At 41.6% G+C, this 20,180-nt stretch overlaps 1 protein-coding gene across 1 annotated transcript; it reads left to right on the forward strand.

Annotated features, from left to right (window-relative positions):
* Positions 1-2,286: 2,286 nt before the first annotated feature.
* Positions 2,287-3,749, forward strand: DIO3 (iodothyronine deiodinase 3). The gene has a single exon (XM_053474931.1). The coding sequence runs from the start codon at positions 2,302-2,304 to the stop codon at positions 3,103-3,105; it is 804 nt and encodes a 267-aa protein (XP_053330906.1). The 5' UTR covers positions 2,287-2,301; the 3' UTR covers positions 3,106-3,749.
* Positions 3,750-20,180: the final 16,431 nt, after the last annotated feature.

Raw genomic sequence — 20,180 nt, forward strand, 5'->3', positions numbered from 1 at the left:
TAGCTTAAGTGTTGAGCTATAGAGTCTTCTTCAGGTCTGGGAGGTCAAGAATGATTCCAAATGCCTTTTAAGGTCAGTTTAAATTTAAAGGCTTCCACAAAAAAATTAATTTATCAATAAAGCGTAAGAAGAATAGACCTTTAACCTTTAATGTGCCAGAAGAATAGAACTGTTCACCCTTGTAAGTGTATGGTAAAGTCTAGGATAATAGTGAACCTGAGTACATTTTATCTTTCATTAAAATGTTGCTGGATCCGGAATTATTTCTCATATTCAGACATTTTAAGGCATATTTGGCCATAGGATTACTGGTTATAATAGATAAGATTAGTAGTTCATTTCTTGGTCTGATTCGTCTGATTTCCATACATACCATGTCAATTGACATTGAAGTCACATATGGTTTCATATAAGCATGAAGTATTTATTGCAATCAATATTTGAGAATTTTATGGAACATAGTCACAAGTTCACAACCCCATATATTTATTTAGGGATCTTCCATTATTCAATAGCACTTTTAATGACAATCTATCACATGACCACTTTTGCCATTTAGTTACCAGGACACCGCAGTAATATATATACCTTGTCTTGGAGAAAATGGTCGATATGATCACTTTAATTCTATCATCCATGACGAAAGAGTTACATTAAATTTTTCCCCTTAATCGCTCTCCCCTACAATGGGCATTTCAATCCACATATTTCTCGAATAATTCTGGATCATTCTGGAATTAATACAATATTACTTGGTGTATATTTTGGAGATTAATTATTTTTTTATTAAAACAAATATTTCATAATTATTTTATTTGAAATGTTATTTATTTTAAAAATGGCAAATGAGCGTCCTATTGTTCTAGAATGCATTTGCAGAATGAAATTGAGTTTTAAATACAAGACAAACTGCTCTACCCTATAGCTTCCTTTATTTACTTTGCATCCAGTAACTGCATGGATTACAATGAAATGCATGTTATGACACACTAGTCCGGACTAATACTGACCCTCTTTGCCATTGTACTACACTTATAGGTTAGGGTGAGGTAATGACCTCTGTAGACCTTAACTTGGCAGATGGTAATCTGTTTTTTGTTGTTGTGGCACACTCTTAGTGTTTCCATACAGGGTTTGTATATTCCATAAAATTCCCAAATATTGATTGCCATTTTTCTGGGAAATATGACACTTATGTAACTGTACAAACCCTCCAAAAAAAAAAAACAGGTATCACAGCAGGTGGGGGTAGGGGTAAAGTCTGCAATGCACATAGCAGCTCTTAAATGAGTAAAGGAATATCAGACAACAGCTACCTCTAGTGGTAAAGTGAGGAACTGCACTAACCAATTTCTCGCTTGCAACAGGTTGGTATTATTGCTCCTTAAAAACACATTAAGAAGATAAAGTGTCTTTTAATCGCTAACAAGGGCTGACCACATGAGGCACTTTGACACCGTCAATCAACCCTTTTGCAACATATTACAACCTTCCCAGGACCAACAAGGTCAGTCAATAGATGTGTATTGGCAAATGTGTTTGCTGATGTTTCGCAAATAATACAAAAAAACAGTGATAGGACATTTAAAGGACAAGTGGCTTTCATCCCAAGTCTTATCACATATTATGTAATATGTCATGAACAGTGAGGGTCACCTCTGGGGGAGGAGGTTGCAAACGTAAACCCCTCCATTCCTGATCCAAACCCTGGGGCTGGGTTCTGAATAGGGAGATGATATTGCTTTAAATCAAATAAAACGTGTTGCTATGCCCTGGAATAACATAACTTGGTTTATGCAAGCAAATCAAGGCTTCTCTTCAATGCATGGAACATATAAAAAATCAATGAACGGCCATTGATTTGTTTTAATGGGTATTTGTACCAAAAAAAGGAGCCCCTGACCACTGGATATCAGAAGCAGAATCTTACAGTAGAAAAAAGTTGGATAATCAATAAAAGAATGTGATCGGTTGAAATAGGTGTGCATGGATTCGGGGGCTGGCTGTGAATTGGCTCACTCCTGTCCCGGTGGCCGCTTCCCGGCAGGGTCTGCGCTTACCCCTGTTGAGGGCACATGTATGTGACTCATAGCCCTTTCCTAATGGGTCATTGGAGTGGATGGGGTAGGTAATCCCCAGGCTCAAGTACGGAGAGGCGGGTACTGTCCGGAGGTGGAGTCATGCTTTTCATTTAAACGTGTGGCTATAAAAATTGGGAAAAGGCAGAAGCGTGATCTCAGATGTGCCTGAGAGCCCCTGAGGAGGTAGGTGGAGGGGTCAGCGGTGCCAGGCGAGGTCATCATGCTGCACTGTGCCGGACCCCACACCAGCAAACTTGTCAAACAGGTGGCCGCCTGCTGTCTGCTGCTACCTCGCTTCCTGCTCACCGCTCTGATGCTCTGGCTCCTGGATTTCCAATGCATCAGACGGAAGGTCCTGCTGAACGCCAAGGAGGAGAGCACCGAGCGAGATGACCCTCCGGTGTGCGTGTCGGATTCCAACCGAATGTGCACGGTGGAATCCCTCAAGGCTGTGTGGCACGGCCAAAAACTGGACTACTTCAAGGCAGCCCACCTGGGATGCTCGGCTCCCAACACCGAGGTGGTCACGCTGGATGGTCAGAGCCTCCGCAGGATCCTGGACTTCTCCCAGCGACAGAGACCCCTGATCGTTAATTTTGGGAGTTGCACCTGACCCCCGTTCATGGCTCGCCTGCAGGCATATCAGCGGCTGGCAGCCCAGCACATTGACATTGCAGATTTCCTGCTGGTGTACATAGAAGAAGCCCATCCTTCGGACGGCTGGGTGAGCACCGATTCCTGCTACCAGATCCCAAAGCACCAGTCCCTCCAAGACAGGGTGAAGGCAGCCCAGCTGATGCTCCAAGGTGTGCCAGGCTGCAGGGTGGTGGTAGACACCATGACCAATGCTTCCAACGCTGCCTACGGAGCTTACTTTGAAAGACTTTATGTCATCCTGGACGGGAAGGTGGTCTACCAGGGGGGCAGAGGACCCGAGGGGTACAAGATCTCCGAAGTGAGGACCTGGTTGGAGCTCTTCCAGCGAAGCATGATGGACAGCAGCTCTGTGGTCATACAGATCTAAGTGTCATGCAAATAAATCAATAAAAATTCAAAGTATTGCAGTACTGTAAAGTGTGGCAGCCCAGCAGTATTATACATCGGAGAAAGGATGGGCAACTCTCAGCATTGCAGATTTTTAGCGAGCTCCAACTCCCATCACCCTCACGCATCCCGTGGAGAGTGATGGGAGTCGCAGCTCACTTTATCTGGAAGGCTAATGGTTGCTTGTCTGTGCCACTATTTTTTATTATTATTTTTCATTTTTAACGCCCCCCTTTGCTGACAGAAAAAAAGAGGGGGGAGCATTATTGCTCGGGAAGTAAAGGGTTAAAGACCACACATGTCGATTTGTACGCTGCAGAGATAAGCTACATAATGTTTTGTATGTCCATTATTATTATTATTATTATTATTATTATTTTGTAGTGTTTATTCTAGTCGGTTTGGAGGAGTATATTACTTATTACTGTAACAGTGCTGGATCAGCTGGTATTTAAATGACGACCGGTTTTTAAATGGTTATTATTTCCCAGAAAATCGTTGTCTGATGTCCCCCAAATACCTGCAGCTCTTAGTACCAGGGACAGTATAGAGGTTTATTTATGTGACTTTTGTAAGCAGACTTTTATATAAAATATTTTTTACGATTAAAACTGAAATATTAAAGTGTGTGTGGTTTTTTTTTCCATTATTATTACTAATCTGGACTGAATTGGCACTTGCAACAACTTGTCCGCTCATTCATTGACAGTGTGATGTGTAAACACCAGGGGGCGCACTCACCAGGAGAGCTTTGCCAAAGTTCTATATGTGGGGTCTGTAGGGCATCCAAATAATAATGGAGATATGGGGAGGGGTATTGCTTTGATGGATGGAGACAAAACATCTTGGGGGACACTTTACTTTATAGTGTGAACTGGGGTCAAGTAGGATTAACCCTATGCATGCCCAAGGAACAAGAAACCAATTGGCACTTAAACCTGTACAGGTTCCTGCTTACAGGTAGGCTTGGTGGACTTTGTCCAAAAGTATTCCAGAAACACGGACATAAAATTACTTTCTATTTCTTCTCAAAAGCTACTATTGGCAATTTTTTCACTCTCTTTTTCTTTCCCCTCTCTTGAAAGTAAGCATTGTGCCGTGTCTGCGTACATAGGTATTTGCTTTTTTTTGTGTTTCTGAATAAAAAGGGAGATGGGTGTGTGGGTGGAAGAATGTAAAGAATACCTACCTCTTTATTATGTCCTCTTCTGACTCTTTCTAGGGAGGTTGTGTGCTTCAAGGTATAAGATACAGTGGAAAGACCTCATTGTTTAATAATATAGAAGGTAATTTCCCACGCCACCTGCCCAGAAACATACTCATGAATGTGTTTCCTTAATCGGATATGGCAAACGTTTAACTCCCACAAGCAATGTTTGTGTGTGTTCATAGCCCTTAGTATTGGGAATGTAAAAGTGTAACTATTCCCCATATTTCCACATTTTAATGTTTAGCTGCGTCAGTGGTACATGGGGTATATGGGATTAGTGCAGAGAGTTTATCCAGGACTTAGCTCATAGGATGCAGAATAATAATTTATATGGGATGTTCGCATATCCCTCGCATATTCCCCTATGAGTCATCCGAAGTTGAACTTCATTTTTGAAATACTAACTTGCATTCCACAGAAAGCACCCCCACCTCGTGATTTCTCTTGTGTTCAGGAGCAGATGTGTGCCACACTACAGCTATATCACGAGAGGCAGACACGCTGTCTCTCCAGTTATACCAGGAAAAGGAAGAAGAGACCTCCGAGGTCCCAAACGCTTACGGGATCTGTATTGCCCCAATAAAAAGTATCACCTCGGAATAAACACTCTATCCTTTATTACACTACAACTGCCGCAGACCTTTACAGCAGGGGTAGAAATAAGATACGTGCCGATGAGTTAAGACTCTAAGGGTTAAGATATGATCACTTAAGAAAAGATATGAATTCATTCATTTGGAGGGAAAGGCTTTTTAAGTGGTCCGAACATGTGCCAGGTTTTCTGGATGACTGTACTGAAGCACTACGGGGTAATCCCTGGATCCTGAATTGGCGTGTTTTCCGGGCGGCTGGTAAAATTCACAGTTTAAGAATGAATATGTTGAAGATGTCATCACCATGTGGTCAGAGTACTCAGCTTATTCATCATCATCATGTAGTAAGTCCTTTTACAATGTGAATCCCTGGTGACTTCAGTGAGGACTCAGCCAAGGGGGCAGTTTTCAAATTTTTACCCAGGAGTAGTGAGGGGTTATAAGCAATACGCATGCTTCCTAAATATATGCCACACTCGATCGGTGTATGGACACTGGGCTGTACCCAGAGCCACGCACCCTTATGAGGTAGAGCTCTGGGATATGATGTCATATCCTGGCACTCTGCAATAAGAATAGCTAATACAGGGGTGAGTATTGGGTTCATCGCTGGCCTCACCCATTCTCCTACAGACCCAATAGTTAGAACTTGGATGCTGTAGTAGGCACCTTTTCTGGGTCCCATTTCAGCCTACCTGGGAACTCTCCGGGTCTCTGGGAAGGCCTGCTTGCAGCATGACTGCCCACCAATGCCAGCGGACCGCCAGCAATGTCAGCGGGACCTCCTGAGGGCCCCGGGTAGCCGGAGCCATAGAGTTCCCAGGTACGCTGGAGCACATATGACATCACACAGGTATAAAGTTGCAGCATTGTGATATTACAGGGTGTTGCGCATGCAAGTCGCCTTCAGGCCTAGGGTAGCACCCTTTTTAATAACTCAAGATAACTCTGAAAGGAGGAACAGAAGAGCATCAAATTACCAGAGGGAATACTTGGGATGATAGGGGTCCTTGCGATCTGCAGCTTGAGACAACTTATCCGTGACAAATATTACTGTGACTCTGCATTGGGATAGGGAACGTCTTATTGCGCTGAACATGAATCAACAATGATATGTTAAGAAGCAAAATGGATAATATCTATGTAGTTATATTGGACTTCCACAAAGGGTAACCATATCCCAGCTTGAAAAGCAGCTGCGCCTGTCAAGCCAATACAATGAAAATCTTCTGCTTATGTTGGAGTAACTTGAAAAACTGGCCCGAGTCAGATATCCAGAGACTTAAAATAGATTTATTAACCCGCTAAAGCTTTTTGACATGTAAGACGTGTGCACATGTGTTTTAATATGAGGGTTTGGCCATTACTTTCAGGACACTTTAATGTAAATTATAATTTGGGTGATGGCACTGACAAATATTTTTCACTTTATTTTGGTGTTGTTCAAAAAATAATCGTGCAAGATTTCAGTGTAATAGTTCTACCCAAACTGGGATTTCTGAACAGCCTTTTTAAAACACTCTTAAGTTTATTTGTATTGACGCATTTTAAAGGTTTTTTGTTTCCCCTGTAACTTGCGATCAAACGCAAATAAGATGATCCAAGTACAATAATTATTATACAGTATATTATAACATAGACTTGTGCATTCAGATTCTTACAAATCAAAATGTTAACAAAATTTGCAAATTTTGTCAATTTCCACAAATCTCTGAAAACTGGGAGGGACCTCTTGCAAGACAAACGAAAATGAAGCAAAGAGCTTGGAATGTTCGTTTGAATTTTGTTTTGTTTTTTTACTCATTCACTTCTTTCACACTCTCATTCTTTCTCTTACACCGTCTCTAAATGTCTCCCTTCCTTCTCCACTAACCACGTCCCTGTCTCTCTCTCCTTGCCGCACAGCTCTGTTTCTTCTCTTGCATCTTCTTGTTCTTCTGTCTTCTTTCTTTTTTCCTCGTCCATTGCGCCAAAAAGTCTTCTTACTTCATCCACTTCTACACCTGGACAGCTGGTGAACTTTCGCAAATGGACAGAGCCTCTGGGCACACCCTCTCCCCTGATTGGTGTAATGATTCTGGATCAGAAACAAAAAATGTCTCCAAATCATTTTTGGTCCATTTGCACAAGTCTAATACACATATCCAAACGAATAAGCACTCATAGGGATTTCTTTAAATAATCAAAAAGTACTTTTATCAAGATACCCTACATGAGAAAAATACTCACTATATAGCAAATCCTACGTGTAATCCCAATAAGGATTTAACCCCCACATCTACTCAGGATAAAGTATAACTGATGTTGTATTTATATATAGCTCAGCTTAATGATATGATCCCAAAAGGGATCTGAGACCCAGAATTGTGCAAAATAAAAATTAAAAATAAATATTAAAACCTCAACAAAATGTATCAGCCTCTTCGGTACAACAGTGTCCAGTGTCACAATCCAAAACGCTTGCCTGTGTAGTAGTAGTTTAGATCTGTCCCATGACTATGAAATCTTTCTCTCAAAGATCTTCTACAGACTTATGCTAAGCCACAAGGGTAGGCGCTCTTATATATGACATGATCTGTCATAGACGTAATGCTATGTCATATGGCCACATGTCACACAACCTAAACACCTATAAGAGCCCCCAGTTGTAACCAGGGACGTAACTAAAAACCACAGGGCCCTGGTGCAAAAATTGCCCCACCCCCCCAACTTCACCAAGCAACATGTCCCACAGTGCCACCTTTGCCCTAAATAGCCTGTGAGCGCCACCTTTGCCCTAAACAGCGTGTGAGTGCCTTTTACCGCAAGGAGCTCATCGGTGCCATCCTATCCCCAAAACAGCCGGTTTGTGCCACCTTTGCCTGTAGCTTGTCAGTACCCCAAACAGCTTGTCTATGCCGTCATTGCCCCCAAACAACTTGTCTGTACCTTCTTTGCCTCCAAACAACTTGTTTGTGCCTTCTTTGCCCCTTGCCCCTCTACCAACATACACTCTGGCACACATATGTAAACACACATACACAAATTACACACAGTTACTCATACTCACTAACACACACTCCATCTCACCCTATTTACAAATATATACTCACAAACACATACACATCCATGCTCACACACTTGTATGCTCACATACATACACACACACACACGCCCCTACCATCGGGTACACTTACCCCTCCACTCTTTTTTGAGTGGTGTGAGCAGCTTCGGTTTCACAGCGTGGCCCTTTCTAAAATATTTTGAATGAGTATGAGGAGACAGGAACATCTCGGGGTCACGAGAGGTTTCATAAAATGGAATGATCAAGGTGATCACAATAGATGTCCAGAATTGGGTGAGGATTAAAATGTGTCAGTTCTGTTTTACTAGATCCCAATAATGTAATTTTGTTTAACTTAAATTCCTACTTTGCATTTTTCAGGGTTTTTTTTCTATTATAGCACATGAAGTGAAGATCCAATTAAGATGTTGGGTTATTTAAGGTAATGCGAGTTTTTCTTAAGATTAGGCATTCTGTTTAATTTTTGCATTTGTTAAAAAAATAAGCTCTGAGGCTGTGGATAGCGTGTTAATAAAAATAGTCATGCTAACTTCTGACAAAAAAGGTTTTTTGCGGTCTATCCTCCAAGAACAATATGTCTGTGGTTATTATGCCTTAATCGTTCGAGACTTGGACACGCTGAGGACATGCTGATGCTAACATTGTGTCCCTTTGTAAATGTCCGTCTTCTGAACGGAACGTGAGGCCAAGCTAATTAGAATTAAAGAGAGCTTGCTTGTAGGATGTGGACTCCATTCAGCCGCGTAGCAATTCTAATCAGCCAGCAGGACTGGACATTCTATCCCTGCTACCAGCTGATGTACCGGTTGCCTGAAAACCATGATATCAAAAGTACCTTTGAAGACAAGGTACCTTCTTCATACTCATCACCATCTGTTGTCATGTGTGTGACAGTGGTTAACTAGAGTTATACATCTACACAAGGCTATGAAGAACCCATTTAGTGTTCAGGGAAAAACAAAATGACAGCACCATGTACAAATAATAGAATACAGGTGTAACAACATCCCTCTGCCTCCACACCAGAAAGAGACCATAGTCTCTTTCTTGGGATAATGATTTACATCCTAAACTTTCTCATTGTGGTCTAAGTAGGAGAATAATGTGTCACAAGTATATTAGTTCTGCGGGAATTACATGGGAATGGGTCAACATGAGATCTGGCTAGCTTTCATCGACACTATATTTAATAGGAACTCTTTTTAAGGGGATGTGGCCAGCTCCTAGTATTAGGGCTTTGTGGTGCTTTGGGTTTAAATGAACCTATGGCTTCCAAGTTTGTTGTTAGAAGCTGAGTGATGTATTATGAATAGGTCAATTATTTCAAATAGGCCAGACAATGGCCTCAAAAAGGGAGTAAGCTCAACGGGATGGCCCATTGATGGCAACGCAGTAAGAGGGTGTCCCAAAACCACATTGTAAGCATTGAGGGTTACCAGCACCTAGTAATACCCCATAGCATGAACTAGACAGAAAGTGTATCGTATAATCAGAGATGGGTTCCGCCATTTTGGAAATGCAACCAAATTACATCACATAATAAAGATGCCCCATGTGTCCTTATCCTGTATTGCAAGCATATAAAAGCAAGTTAAGGTTTTCTAGGCCAGTGTATGCGTAATTACCCTATGACCCTGCTGCTTAAAGCAAAATAGATCAGTGCTTTTTCTTATTTTCTTAGTTATTGATAAAAATAAAGTGTAACCAGTTTTTGTCAATTGATGAGCATTTTCACACTCAGTCATGCCTTGTCTACTTTACAAAACTGAATGTGGAAAAACTGGATTCCACTGCATATCGCAAATCCTTAAGGCGTTACAACATCAGGTTATTGAATGCCAGTCTTAGTAATGGAATGGTTTATTGAGGTCACCTGTGTGATTTTAGGGTTAACATGGGGTGCAGCCGAGGGGCCTGATAAATTGAAATCCCCAAAATTGACACCCTTAGGGTTCAACATGATGAAGCAGGAAGAACCCGATAAATAGTAAAAGATTTCCCTGCTCCCTCATACTCTTTCCCATAATGTTATATATATACTAATTGTTATGTCCTGCCTACCCTTTGAACAGCGCTATATAAAACAACAAGGTTGACACCAATGATGTGTATAATTGAGTTCTAATTTCACACATGTTCGGAAATGCAGGCATTCAGATCCACAATAAGATACGAGTTCACGGAGGCCCCTAAAAACAGCTTGGAAGGGGGCCTCAACATTCAGTGTTACCCCTCTGCACTAAGGAACCCTAACTCCGTGTGAGGAAGGGTGAGAATCAGACCCAGTGAAAGCACATGTTTCTATCATCGTATAGCGAGGAAACACTTGGATCGCTTCCTGACAGTCCATCTCGATTGAGGAGACTCAAGTGACAACTGGCAGCTTGATGAAGGTGAGCTGACCAGATGAACAGAGGCCACTCTAAGCTTTCCTCATGTCATTGAGGACCGCTGTTTGGAGGATGCCGTAGAGCATCCTTTGTCACTATACTGTTTAAAAAGGTAAGTGAAATGTATTAGTTTGGTTCTAAATACATACGTAACTACTAGTAGGTGAGAAAACACAGCCATGTCTATTATGAATATTTAGAATTAAACGTAAAGCAAAAAACTGTAAACTTTGCAAAATGTGGTCGTTATGGTACCATTTTTTTGCCGCTTATGCACAATGTTTTTGATTAATTAGCCGCTGAGCAAAGAAGTGGATGTTGAGTTTTGGATTTGGTAGTAAAGTAGGAATTATCTGTTTTATTTCCCTGTATTACTGCGGTTACATAACAGAGTTTTTGGAACGTTGTTGTAAACCAAGTATTGCTAAACAACTTGCATCCTACACAGAGCCTTTTTTATTTCAAGCAGTATTGTGATGTGCTTGGCTCTCTCAGGTTTATTATTAACTCCTTCAGAGGACCTGGAGTACCCCAGCCTTAACATTTAAAGGTGCTTTTCCACTTAGACAAAATATTAAGTAATTAATCTACTTAGTGGCATAACAAAAACTGTTGGGGCCGCCCTGTGTCCTACACACGGCACAGGCACAGTAACATACTTATATACACACACACATACTAACACGCACAGACTAAGACATACACAGTAAAATACTCACACACTAACACAACTTACATACATATCTCCTAACACACACGCCCAAATACTAACATACTTACACAAACATACAGTAACATTTTCACATATATTCACATAATAACATACACACACATACTAACACAGACAGTAACATACTTACACACACAAACATACACACAGTGACATATTTACACATTCATATAGTAACATACCTGCACACAGACTAATAAACACACAGTAATATACTAACATACTTACAGAAACATACAGTAACATTTCCCCATGAATTCACATAACATACATACATACATACACACACATACTAACACACATACATACTTACTAACACAAACTAACATATACACACAGTAACATATTTACACACACATACAGTAACATACTCACACACACACACATACACCTACCATTGTATGCCTTGCCTGGGTAGTGGTTGGAGGGGCTGTTGTTGGGGGGGCCCCACTAGACAGGGCCCCTCTGCCCTCTTTATATCAGTGTATCTACTACATCAGGAAAATAAACCTTAGCAGCTCTGTAATTTTATTCTTTCCTCTAAAGATTCTACAGAGGCGTATCTAGGGTATGGAAGCTATGGCTCCTGCCATAGGCGCCATTTGAAAGGGGCGCCAGTGAGCGGCTTTCAAACGCCGTCTTTTTTTTTTTGATGCGGAGGAGAGAGCGGTTGCTAGGCGCCCCTCATTCTCCTCCACGAGGCCTCTGCCTCCGTCCCGGTGCCGGCACCAGCGAGCGGCTTTTAAACGATGTTTTTTTTTTTTTTTCTTTTGATGCGTTCTCCCCCGCATCAAAAGAAAAAAAAACAGCGTTTAAAAGCCGCTCGCTGGTGCCGGCTGCTTCAGTGCTGAGCGCCGAAATATGACGTCATATTAAGGCGCTCAGCAGTGAAGCAGCGGGCACCGCAGCAGTGCAAGAAGGCAGAAGCCTCGTGCTCCCGTCGCTGGACCTCAAGGTGAGAACTACAAAGGGGGAGAGGGGTTAGGGAGTGATAAGGGAGGGAGGGAGAGGGGTTACGGAGTGATAAGGGAGGGAGGGAGAGCGGTTAGGGAGTGATAGGGGAGGGAGAGGGGTTAGGGAGTGATAAGGGAAGGAGAGGGGTTAGAGAGTGATAAGGGAGGGAGAGGGGTTACGGAGTGATAAGGGAGGGAGAGGGGTTATAGAGTGATAAGGGAGGGAGAGTGGTTAGAGAGTGATAAGGGAGGGAGAGGGGTTAGAGAGTGATAAGGGGTTAGGGAGTGATAAGGGAAGGAAAGGGGTTAGAGAGTGATAAGGGAAGGGGAGGGGTTAGAGAGTGATAAGGGAGGGAGAGGGGTTAGGGAGTGATAAGGGAGGGAGAGTGGTTAGGGAGTGATAAGGGAGGGAGAGGGGTTAGAGAGCGATAAGGGAGGGAGAGTGGTTAGAGAGTGATAAGGGAGGGAGAGGGGTTAGAGAGTGATAGGGGTTAGGGAGTGATAAGGGAAGGAAAGGGGTTAGAGAGTGATAAGGGAAGGAGAGGGGTTAGAGAGTGATAAGGGAGGGAGAGTGGTTAGAGAGTGATAAGGGAGGGAGAGGGGTTAGAAAGTGATATAAGTAAAGAGTGGATTAATGTGTGCATGCATTGCGTGAATGAGGGAGAGCATGAGTTAATATGTGAATGTATTGTTTGAATGAGGGAGAGCATGAGTTAATGTGTGGATGAATTGTCTGAATTAAAGTGTGAATTAGTGAGTGACTGTAAAAGTGTTTGTGTATCATAGATGTATAATTGTGGAAGGGCAAAGATGGCACTAGCAGGAGGTTTGAGCCTTGGGGACCAAGATGGCACAGGCAGGGTGTATATGGGACAAAGATGGCACAGGCCGGACTGTTTGGGGACAAAGTGACCTGTGCTGGGCTATTTGGGGACAAAGATGGCAAATCTTATGTGTGTGTTATCTGGGTGCTGGTCAGGTTCTTTGTGGGCAGTGTGGACGCCAGGGCTGGCTTTGGGGTGTACAACCTGTGATCTATGTCTTTAATTTAGGGGATTTTAAATATACCTTTAATGCCGTGTTTTTATGTGAATTCCAATTGATCTTTACCTGCAAAGCTGGATTTTTGTGTTATTCTGTAGATCCATATCTGCTATGCTATGTTTCCATACATTATTTATGTGTACCTGCAAATACAGGGTTAATATGTCTTATTCAGTTGATTAATACCTGCAATGCTGTTTCCATGTATGTATTTGATCTATACCTGCGATGCTACGTTTCATATATTATTGTATACCTGCAAATATAGGATTTATATGTCTGCTTCTGTTTATTTGATATATACCTTCAGTGCTGAGATCACAAGTGAATTTCAATTGATCTGGGTTTGTGTGTTGATCGTGGGTGGAACAGCACCTGTGTAGGATACAGAGAATCGGTGAATAGGGTGTGAATACCCCCTGAGGAGAAAGTCTGGATGTGATGACAGGAAAATGCATGAATAGGTGGGAGAGAGAGAGTGGGACCTGTTTGTCTTGTTACCTCTCTGCCCTTTCACATTCCCTCTCTTTTTCATCTGGTCATGAGCCAAGTTCAGTTAGCCTTCTTTACTAAGGATACTCAGTACCCGGAAACCTTGACATTTTTACCATATATTTGTTCAGCCATGATTCCTTTTTATACTACTTTTCAATGAATAGCCCATAATTTATTAATAAAACATTAAAACTGAAGATATTTGAACCGAAATTCACACTTTTGCATGGTTCACAATTAGTTGAGTTGATAAAAATATTATACGTGTAATATAAATGTGAAAGGGAAATGTATACCCTGTCTGATTTTTATATAGATTATGGAGCTTGACCCCCATACATTGCCCTCTTGGAAGGTATATCCTGCCTGAATATAAGCCTCCCTTTGTATAGCATCAGGGACTTGTTGATGCAGATATTCTGCTGCAGGGTGTAGAAAATAAAATGGAAATAAATGAGACAGGTGGTTTCATTTATTTCTTTGAATTCTGTAAAGCCTGTCATCCAACAGGTTTTTAGAATGATTTATTAAAGAGGATGCTGCATGGTAGAACATGGAGGCAGCGTACCATGTGATCTCTGTGATTAGCCAATCACAACAATTGCATTACATATCAGGGTGCTGATTGGTTCCTCTGGACAGCTTCCGGTAGATGGGCTCCCATTTAACGTCTCATAATGTGTGTCACGAAGAGCAAAAGTGTTAAAAAACGTAACACTTGCTATGCACGTTTTCCAAAGCGGCCCTAAGTGGACAGCGTGTGAGGAGCGAGATGGCCGGAGAACTAATAATGTTACTTTAATGTGCTCCGACCACCAGGAGAAGGTTGTCTATGTTTTCCACGAGAGTCTTCCAGAGAAACCCTCCTGTGATATCTTCTTTCTTTCTAGGTCAAACTGCTGCCAGAATGTCTTTGAAAACTTAAGATAAATGATTCTTTGGCACAAGTTTTATCATATTACAAGGCGTTCCTTTGACCAAGGTCGCTATAAGGCACCTCTTGGCCATGGCGAGATATTTAAATACTATCTGTCTCTGCTCTGAACCCATAGGAAGGAATTTATCAAATGGCATCAGGGAATTAACAATTAGTGCAATGTTTTCATAGGGTCTTCTAAATCATTGGGCTTCTGGAATTAATATAAATATATGCTGAATTTTATTTCCTCCTACATGGCACATCCTATAGGCTTCCAAATGTTACATACACCTACTTAATTAAAAGTAAAACCTCTGACAAAAATTAAAAGTGTTATCTGAGTAAAACCTAACTGGCCAGTCTGAGAGGAGCATAGAAGATACATTATAAAGCAGACCTGGATCATAAATACTCACGTGGTCATCGTACAAGCATGCAATGACCTGATCTGGTACTGGAGATTAAAAACAACTAAGATTTAAGAATCATTTTGGTTTCCCAGAGAAAAGCCTAAGTATTGGGGGGTTTTGTTGTTGTTACTTCTTGTATTTTTTTTTTGTAGAAAATGGCATACAATTATTTTGTGCAGCTTCACGATTTACAGATTATGGAATGTGTTGAGACCCAGGTATCATCCAACGCCAACCAACAGATTTACCCTGACTGCGTCTGCAGTATGCAAACCCTACTTCTGCTCCCATACGGTACAGGGATCTCTAATAAAGCGACCGTTAGATCATAAAATGGCTCAGCAGTCATGGATAACCTAAAATGTTATCAGCTTTTGAACAAAGAACTTGAAAAGTCCTATTTTACAGACTAGTCCTTACCCAGGATGGAAAAATATAACATGGTGTTATGTAAAGAGAGGATCTTATCCGAAAAAAAAAAAAAATGCTTTCTGGCCAATACCTCCATGATATCGTGCTTACTTTTCCAGATTCCGTGGTTTTTTCGATGGGCACATTTATCCAAATCAAGCCCACTAAAAATGTACTACTTCCTCTGACTCAACTATAAAGAGCAGACGGGACGGAGAACGAAAGGAAATTCTATTGAAATAGTTTAGAATAGATTCTAGAGGATTAATTCATTATAGCATATGGAAATCATTGTCATTGATTGTGCTACCAGGAATAGTCAGTGATCTTTCCTGGTGGTCTCCCAACACTTTGAAATAAAAAAAAAGTCTCTATTTCCTATATTTCTACCACAAAATAATAATAATAATTTCTTGCAAATTATACCACATTTGTGTGTCCCAATGTATAATTTTTTTTCAAATAATACTTTACGTTTTATAGTCCTATATTCCCAGCCAGCACAACGAGATGTAAAACATATATATATATATATACATATATATATACACACACACACATCAGCCATAACATTATGACCACCTGCCTAATATTGTGTAGATCCCCCTTTTGCCGCCCTGACCCCTAGAGGCATGGATCCACTAGATCTCTGAAGGTGTTCTGTGGTATCCGGCACCGAGACGTTAGCAGCAGATCCTTTACGTCCTGTAAGTTGCGAGGTGCGGCCTCCATGGATCGGACTTGTTTGTCCAGCACATCCCGCAGATGCTCGATTGGATTGAGATCTGGGGAATTTGGAGGCCAAGGCAACACCTTGAACTCATTGTTGTGTTTCTCAAACCATACCTGAACCATTTTTCCTTAGGTAGGTAGCACGAATGAAAGTAACATCGACATAAATTGCAGGACCCAAGGTTTCCCAGCAGAACATTGCCCAAAGCATCACGCTGCCTCTGCCTCTTGCCTTCTTCCCATAGTGCATCCTGGTGCCATGTGTTCATGACAAGGGCTCTTGTAAGGAGTTCCCGGTCTGCAGTGGTCGGTACCTGCCAAAAGTGATTCAAGGAAGAAAACGCTGTGAACCTGCGACAGAGTCATGGGTGGCCAAGGCTCATTGATGGACGTGGGGGGGTGAAGGCTGGTCCCTGTGGCCAAATCCAACAGCTGCTGTAGCTCAAATTGCTGAAAAAGTTAATGCTGGCTCTGATAAAAAGGTGTCAGAACACACAGTGCGTTGCAGTTTCTTGCGTATGGGGCCATTTGGCACACTGGAAAAATGAAGCTGTATGGCCACCAGCAGGTTATGGATGGTCAATCACAGACCATATCCCAGTGCCAGCATGGAACGGGGAAAGAGGGATATCACTAGACCCCACCAATACTACAAAGCAAAACAGTCACCAAGAGAGCAGCAACATCTGGGCATCCCAACTGGATACTCTTAACAACATACTGGCCTCCAGTGCCAAGACCCCCAAGAGTACATCCTGCACAATACATCAGCACTTATTGTGTGTTGTGCGCTATTCACATTTTTATAAATCAAACATTTTGAAAACAACGCAAACGACCCATGGATTGGTGATGCACTGCACCTGTTACCTAAAAAAAGGAGTAATATGTATATGTAACTCCTGTGAGTTTACGTGACCTATCACTGGTGTTTGGAACATGGCATTTACTAGCATGTACCTGGCTTCCTTCCTTGGATTGGCTTCAACAAGGTTGGTCTTTTTGAATAATAGAGGGTAGAAAAAATGATTAAAAATAACTTAATGGAAAGAGTGGGGTAAATTTACCAATTATACTTATTTGAATAAGTGTTTGGTCTGCAAGTTAGTTGTGGCAAATCCTGTGGGTCATGCAAAAAAAATACTTGTTTATGCTGTCATTTACCACTAGGGGGCAGAATTGTCATGCTGCTGTATTTATGGGTCTGATCAAGGCACTGTCTGCAGGCTTTGCAGCTAATTCTTTAAAGAACACCCTGCATTTCTTTCTCCTCTCCTTTGGGTTTTTGATTCCATCAAGATCTCCTAGATATGTGACACAAGTGAAATGTTCAGGAATCTACCAGTAGACCAGCAGCTGTCCAATGTCTACTGATCTGCTGAAAATCCAAAAGCCTCCAAAATGCAAAATCCAAATGCAATGAGCAAATAGTTGCCAACAGCCTTAGTTTCCAGGGTCAGTCCTGCAATAATAAAAATGGGCCTTGTGTACATGCAAAATAGGCAGAACTAGAGCATAAGGTGGATTTAGCGTAAATGACATCATACTGCAGGGTCAACCTGCCAAGGACTCTTGTTCTAACATTTCTCCCCCATACTTTGTTAAATCCCCCCCTCTCTTCTCTTCCCCGAGCTATACGTATTAAGATTCCTTAGTCTTTCTTGGTAATTTTAATCCAGCAGACCACTTACCATTTCTCCATCAATATCTGCAGCCCATACTGAGATTTGGGTGTTTTTTGTGATTTAAGGATATAATAACCCTTCCTGGGCATTGGAGATCAGCAAACCTTTTTGTTGCTGGTACCACTTTAATTTACAGTCAGAAAACATTTCTCTTGCAGCGATACATGTGTAATAATAAAAAGTTATTTCTCTGTGTCTGCAATTGAATGTGCAAATTAAATTAAATGACCTGCAAGCCACGGTCACATTGTTCTAATAATAAAACAATAATAAAAAAAAAACAAGATTTCATTACAAGGTTGGCAGCTGATCTTGGCATCTTTACAGCTCAGTTGGGTTTGTTATGCTGCTGGTATAGTTGAAAGTGATCATAAAGCTTGGATGGTATTTATTGTATGTGAATATTGTATTTCGAACCAAGTGTATTTTACTACAATAAATTAAACATGCTTTTACAAACTCAAGCAAAATTCCCTACATCACATAAGGAATAAAGAATCTTCTTAGACAAATTCCCCTCTTTGAGACAAACATTTCTTTCCACCTGCTTTACACAAGGCTATTTGGTGCATAGCTGCGTCCTTTCCAGGCCTTCCATTAAGTGTGGGATCATGTCGGAACACAAGAGCCTTTAGTGGGCGGTAACTGGGTGGGGCCAGGGGAAATGGGCAGGTAGTAGGTGGAACATGGACAGGCAGTGGGCGTGGCTCTGTGCGGAGAAACTGACCTGGGAACAATATATAGGGGCACATAACATACCACAGTCAAAACTGGGGGACCACTAATAAGTTCAACTACTAAATCATGCCACTGAATAAACTAAATAAATTAAATATATATACCGTATTGGCTCGAATATAGGCCGCACTTTTTTCCCCCACTTTAAGTCTTTGTGACAAGTTTCAAATGTGTTCCTCTCTTCCTCAGGTATTGCTTCAGACCTGAGAAAGAGGAAAACTATCGAAAGTTTTTCTTTAAAGTTTACAAATAAGTGTAATAAAGTGTAATAAAGAGACAGAGCAACAGGTTTTTGTTAGCAGAGCTCCTTTTGCACCTGAGGCAAGAATGGAAAATTGTACCCCCTCACTTATTTTACGGTTGTTTTATTGACACTGCCCTCACACACACCTGCCTATAAACACACATATACACATACACTACCCTTACACACGACTGCACATATACGCTGCCTTTATACATACCTGCCCATAAACATACATATACACATACACTGCCCTTACACACAACTGCCCATAAACAAACACATACACTGCCATTACACACGACTGCCCACACGCACTGCCTTTACACACACCTATCCATAAACACACATATACACATACACTGCCTTTACACACGACTGCCCATAAACACACATATACACATACACTGCCCTTACACATACCTGTCCATAAACACACATATACACATACACTGCCCTTACAAACACCTGCCCATAAACACACACATACACTGCCATTACACACGACTGCCCACACAGCGTACTGCCCATATACGCTGCCTTTACACACACCTGTCAATAAACACACATATACATATACACTGCCCTTTCACACGACTGCCCATAAACACACATATACACATACACTGCCTTTACACATGACTGCCCATAAACACACATATACACATACACTGCCCTTACACACACCTGTCCATAAACACACATATACACATACACTGCCCTTACAAGCACCTGGCCATAAACACACATATACACATACATTGCCCTTACAAACACCTGCCCACACACACTGCCTTTACAGAAACCTGCCCATAAACACACATATACACATACACTACCTTTATACACTCCTGCCCATAAACACACATAAACACATACACCAGCTTACAAACACACAAAGACCTACACTGTCCTTACACACACCAGCTTACAAACACAAGCATATATACACATACATTGCCCATACACCCCTTTCTCCCCATCTCTTACATATCTCATCTTCCATGTGAAGACCGGCCCAGGGGAGGCAACCTCACTGCTCGCCCCCTCCCCTATAAATACGCTACTGTTTTAGGGGATCATGCTGATTGACCTCTTGGGCGATCAGGCCCCCCATTGTGCTGCAGCTTAGTTGGCTAGTTACAGGGGTATATAAATGTAAGTTCCAAAAAGCTGCAATTTCTTTTGCTTAGAGCACATCAGGTGCCTACATCTGTTCTGTTGAATAATAATGAGGTGAAGAATAAGGTGATCTTAATCACATCTTAGTCCTTCCTAGGCCCCTTGCTAAAATCTGAAGATATTAAAGTGATGAAATAATCATTTTTTTCTCAAAAAACAGAGGATTGGGCCATAGAAGAAATAGATCCTACAGATCACTTCATTCTAGGTCAGAACTAGAAACCAAAGTTTGCATTATTCAAAAGCAATCCATTC

This window comes from Spea bombifrons, chromosome 9, assembly GCF_027358695.1.
Source record: "Spea bombifrons isolate aSpeBom1 chromosome 9, aSpeBom1.2.pri, whole genome shotgun sequence".
NCBI classification, from domain to species: domain Eukaryota; kingdom Metazoa; phylum Chordata; class Amphibia; order Anura; family Pelobatidae; genus Spea; species Spea bombifrons.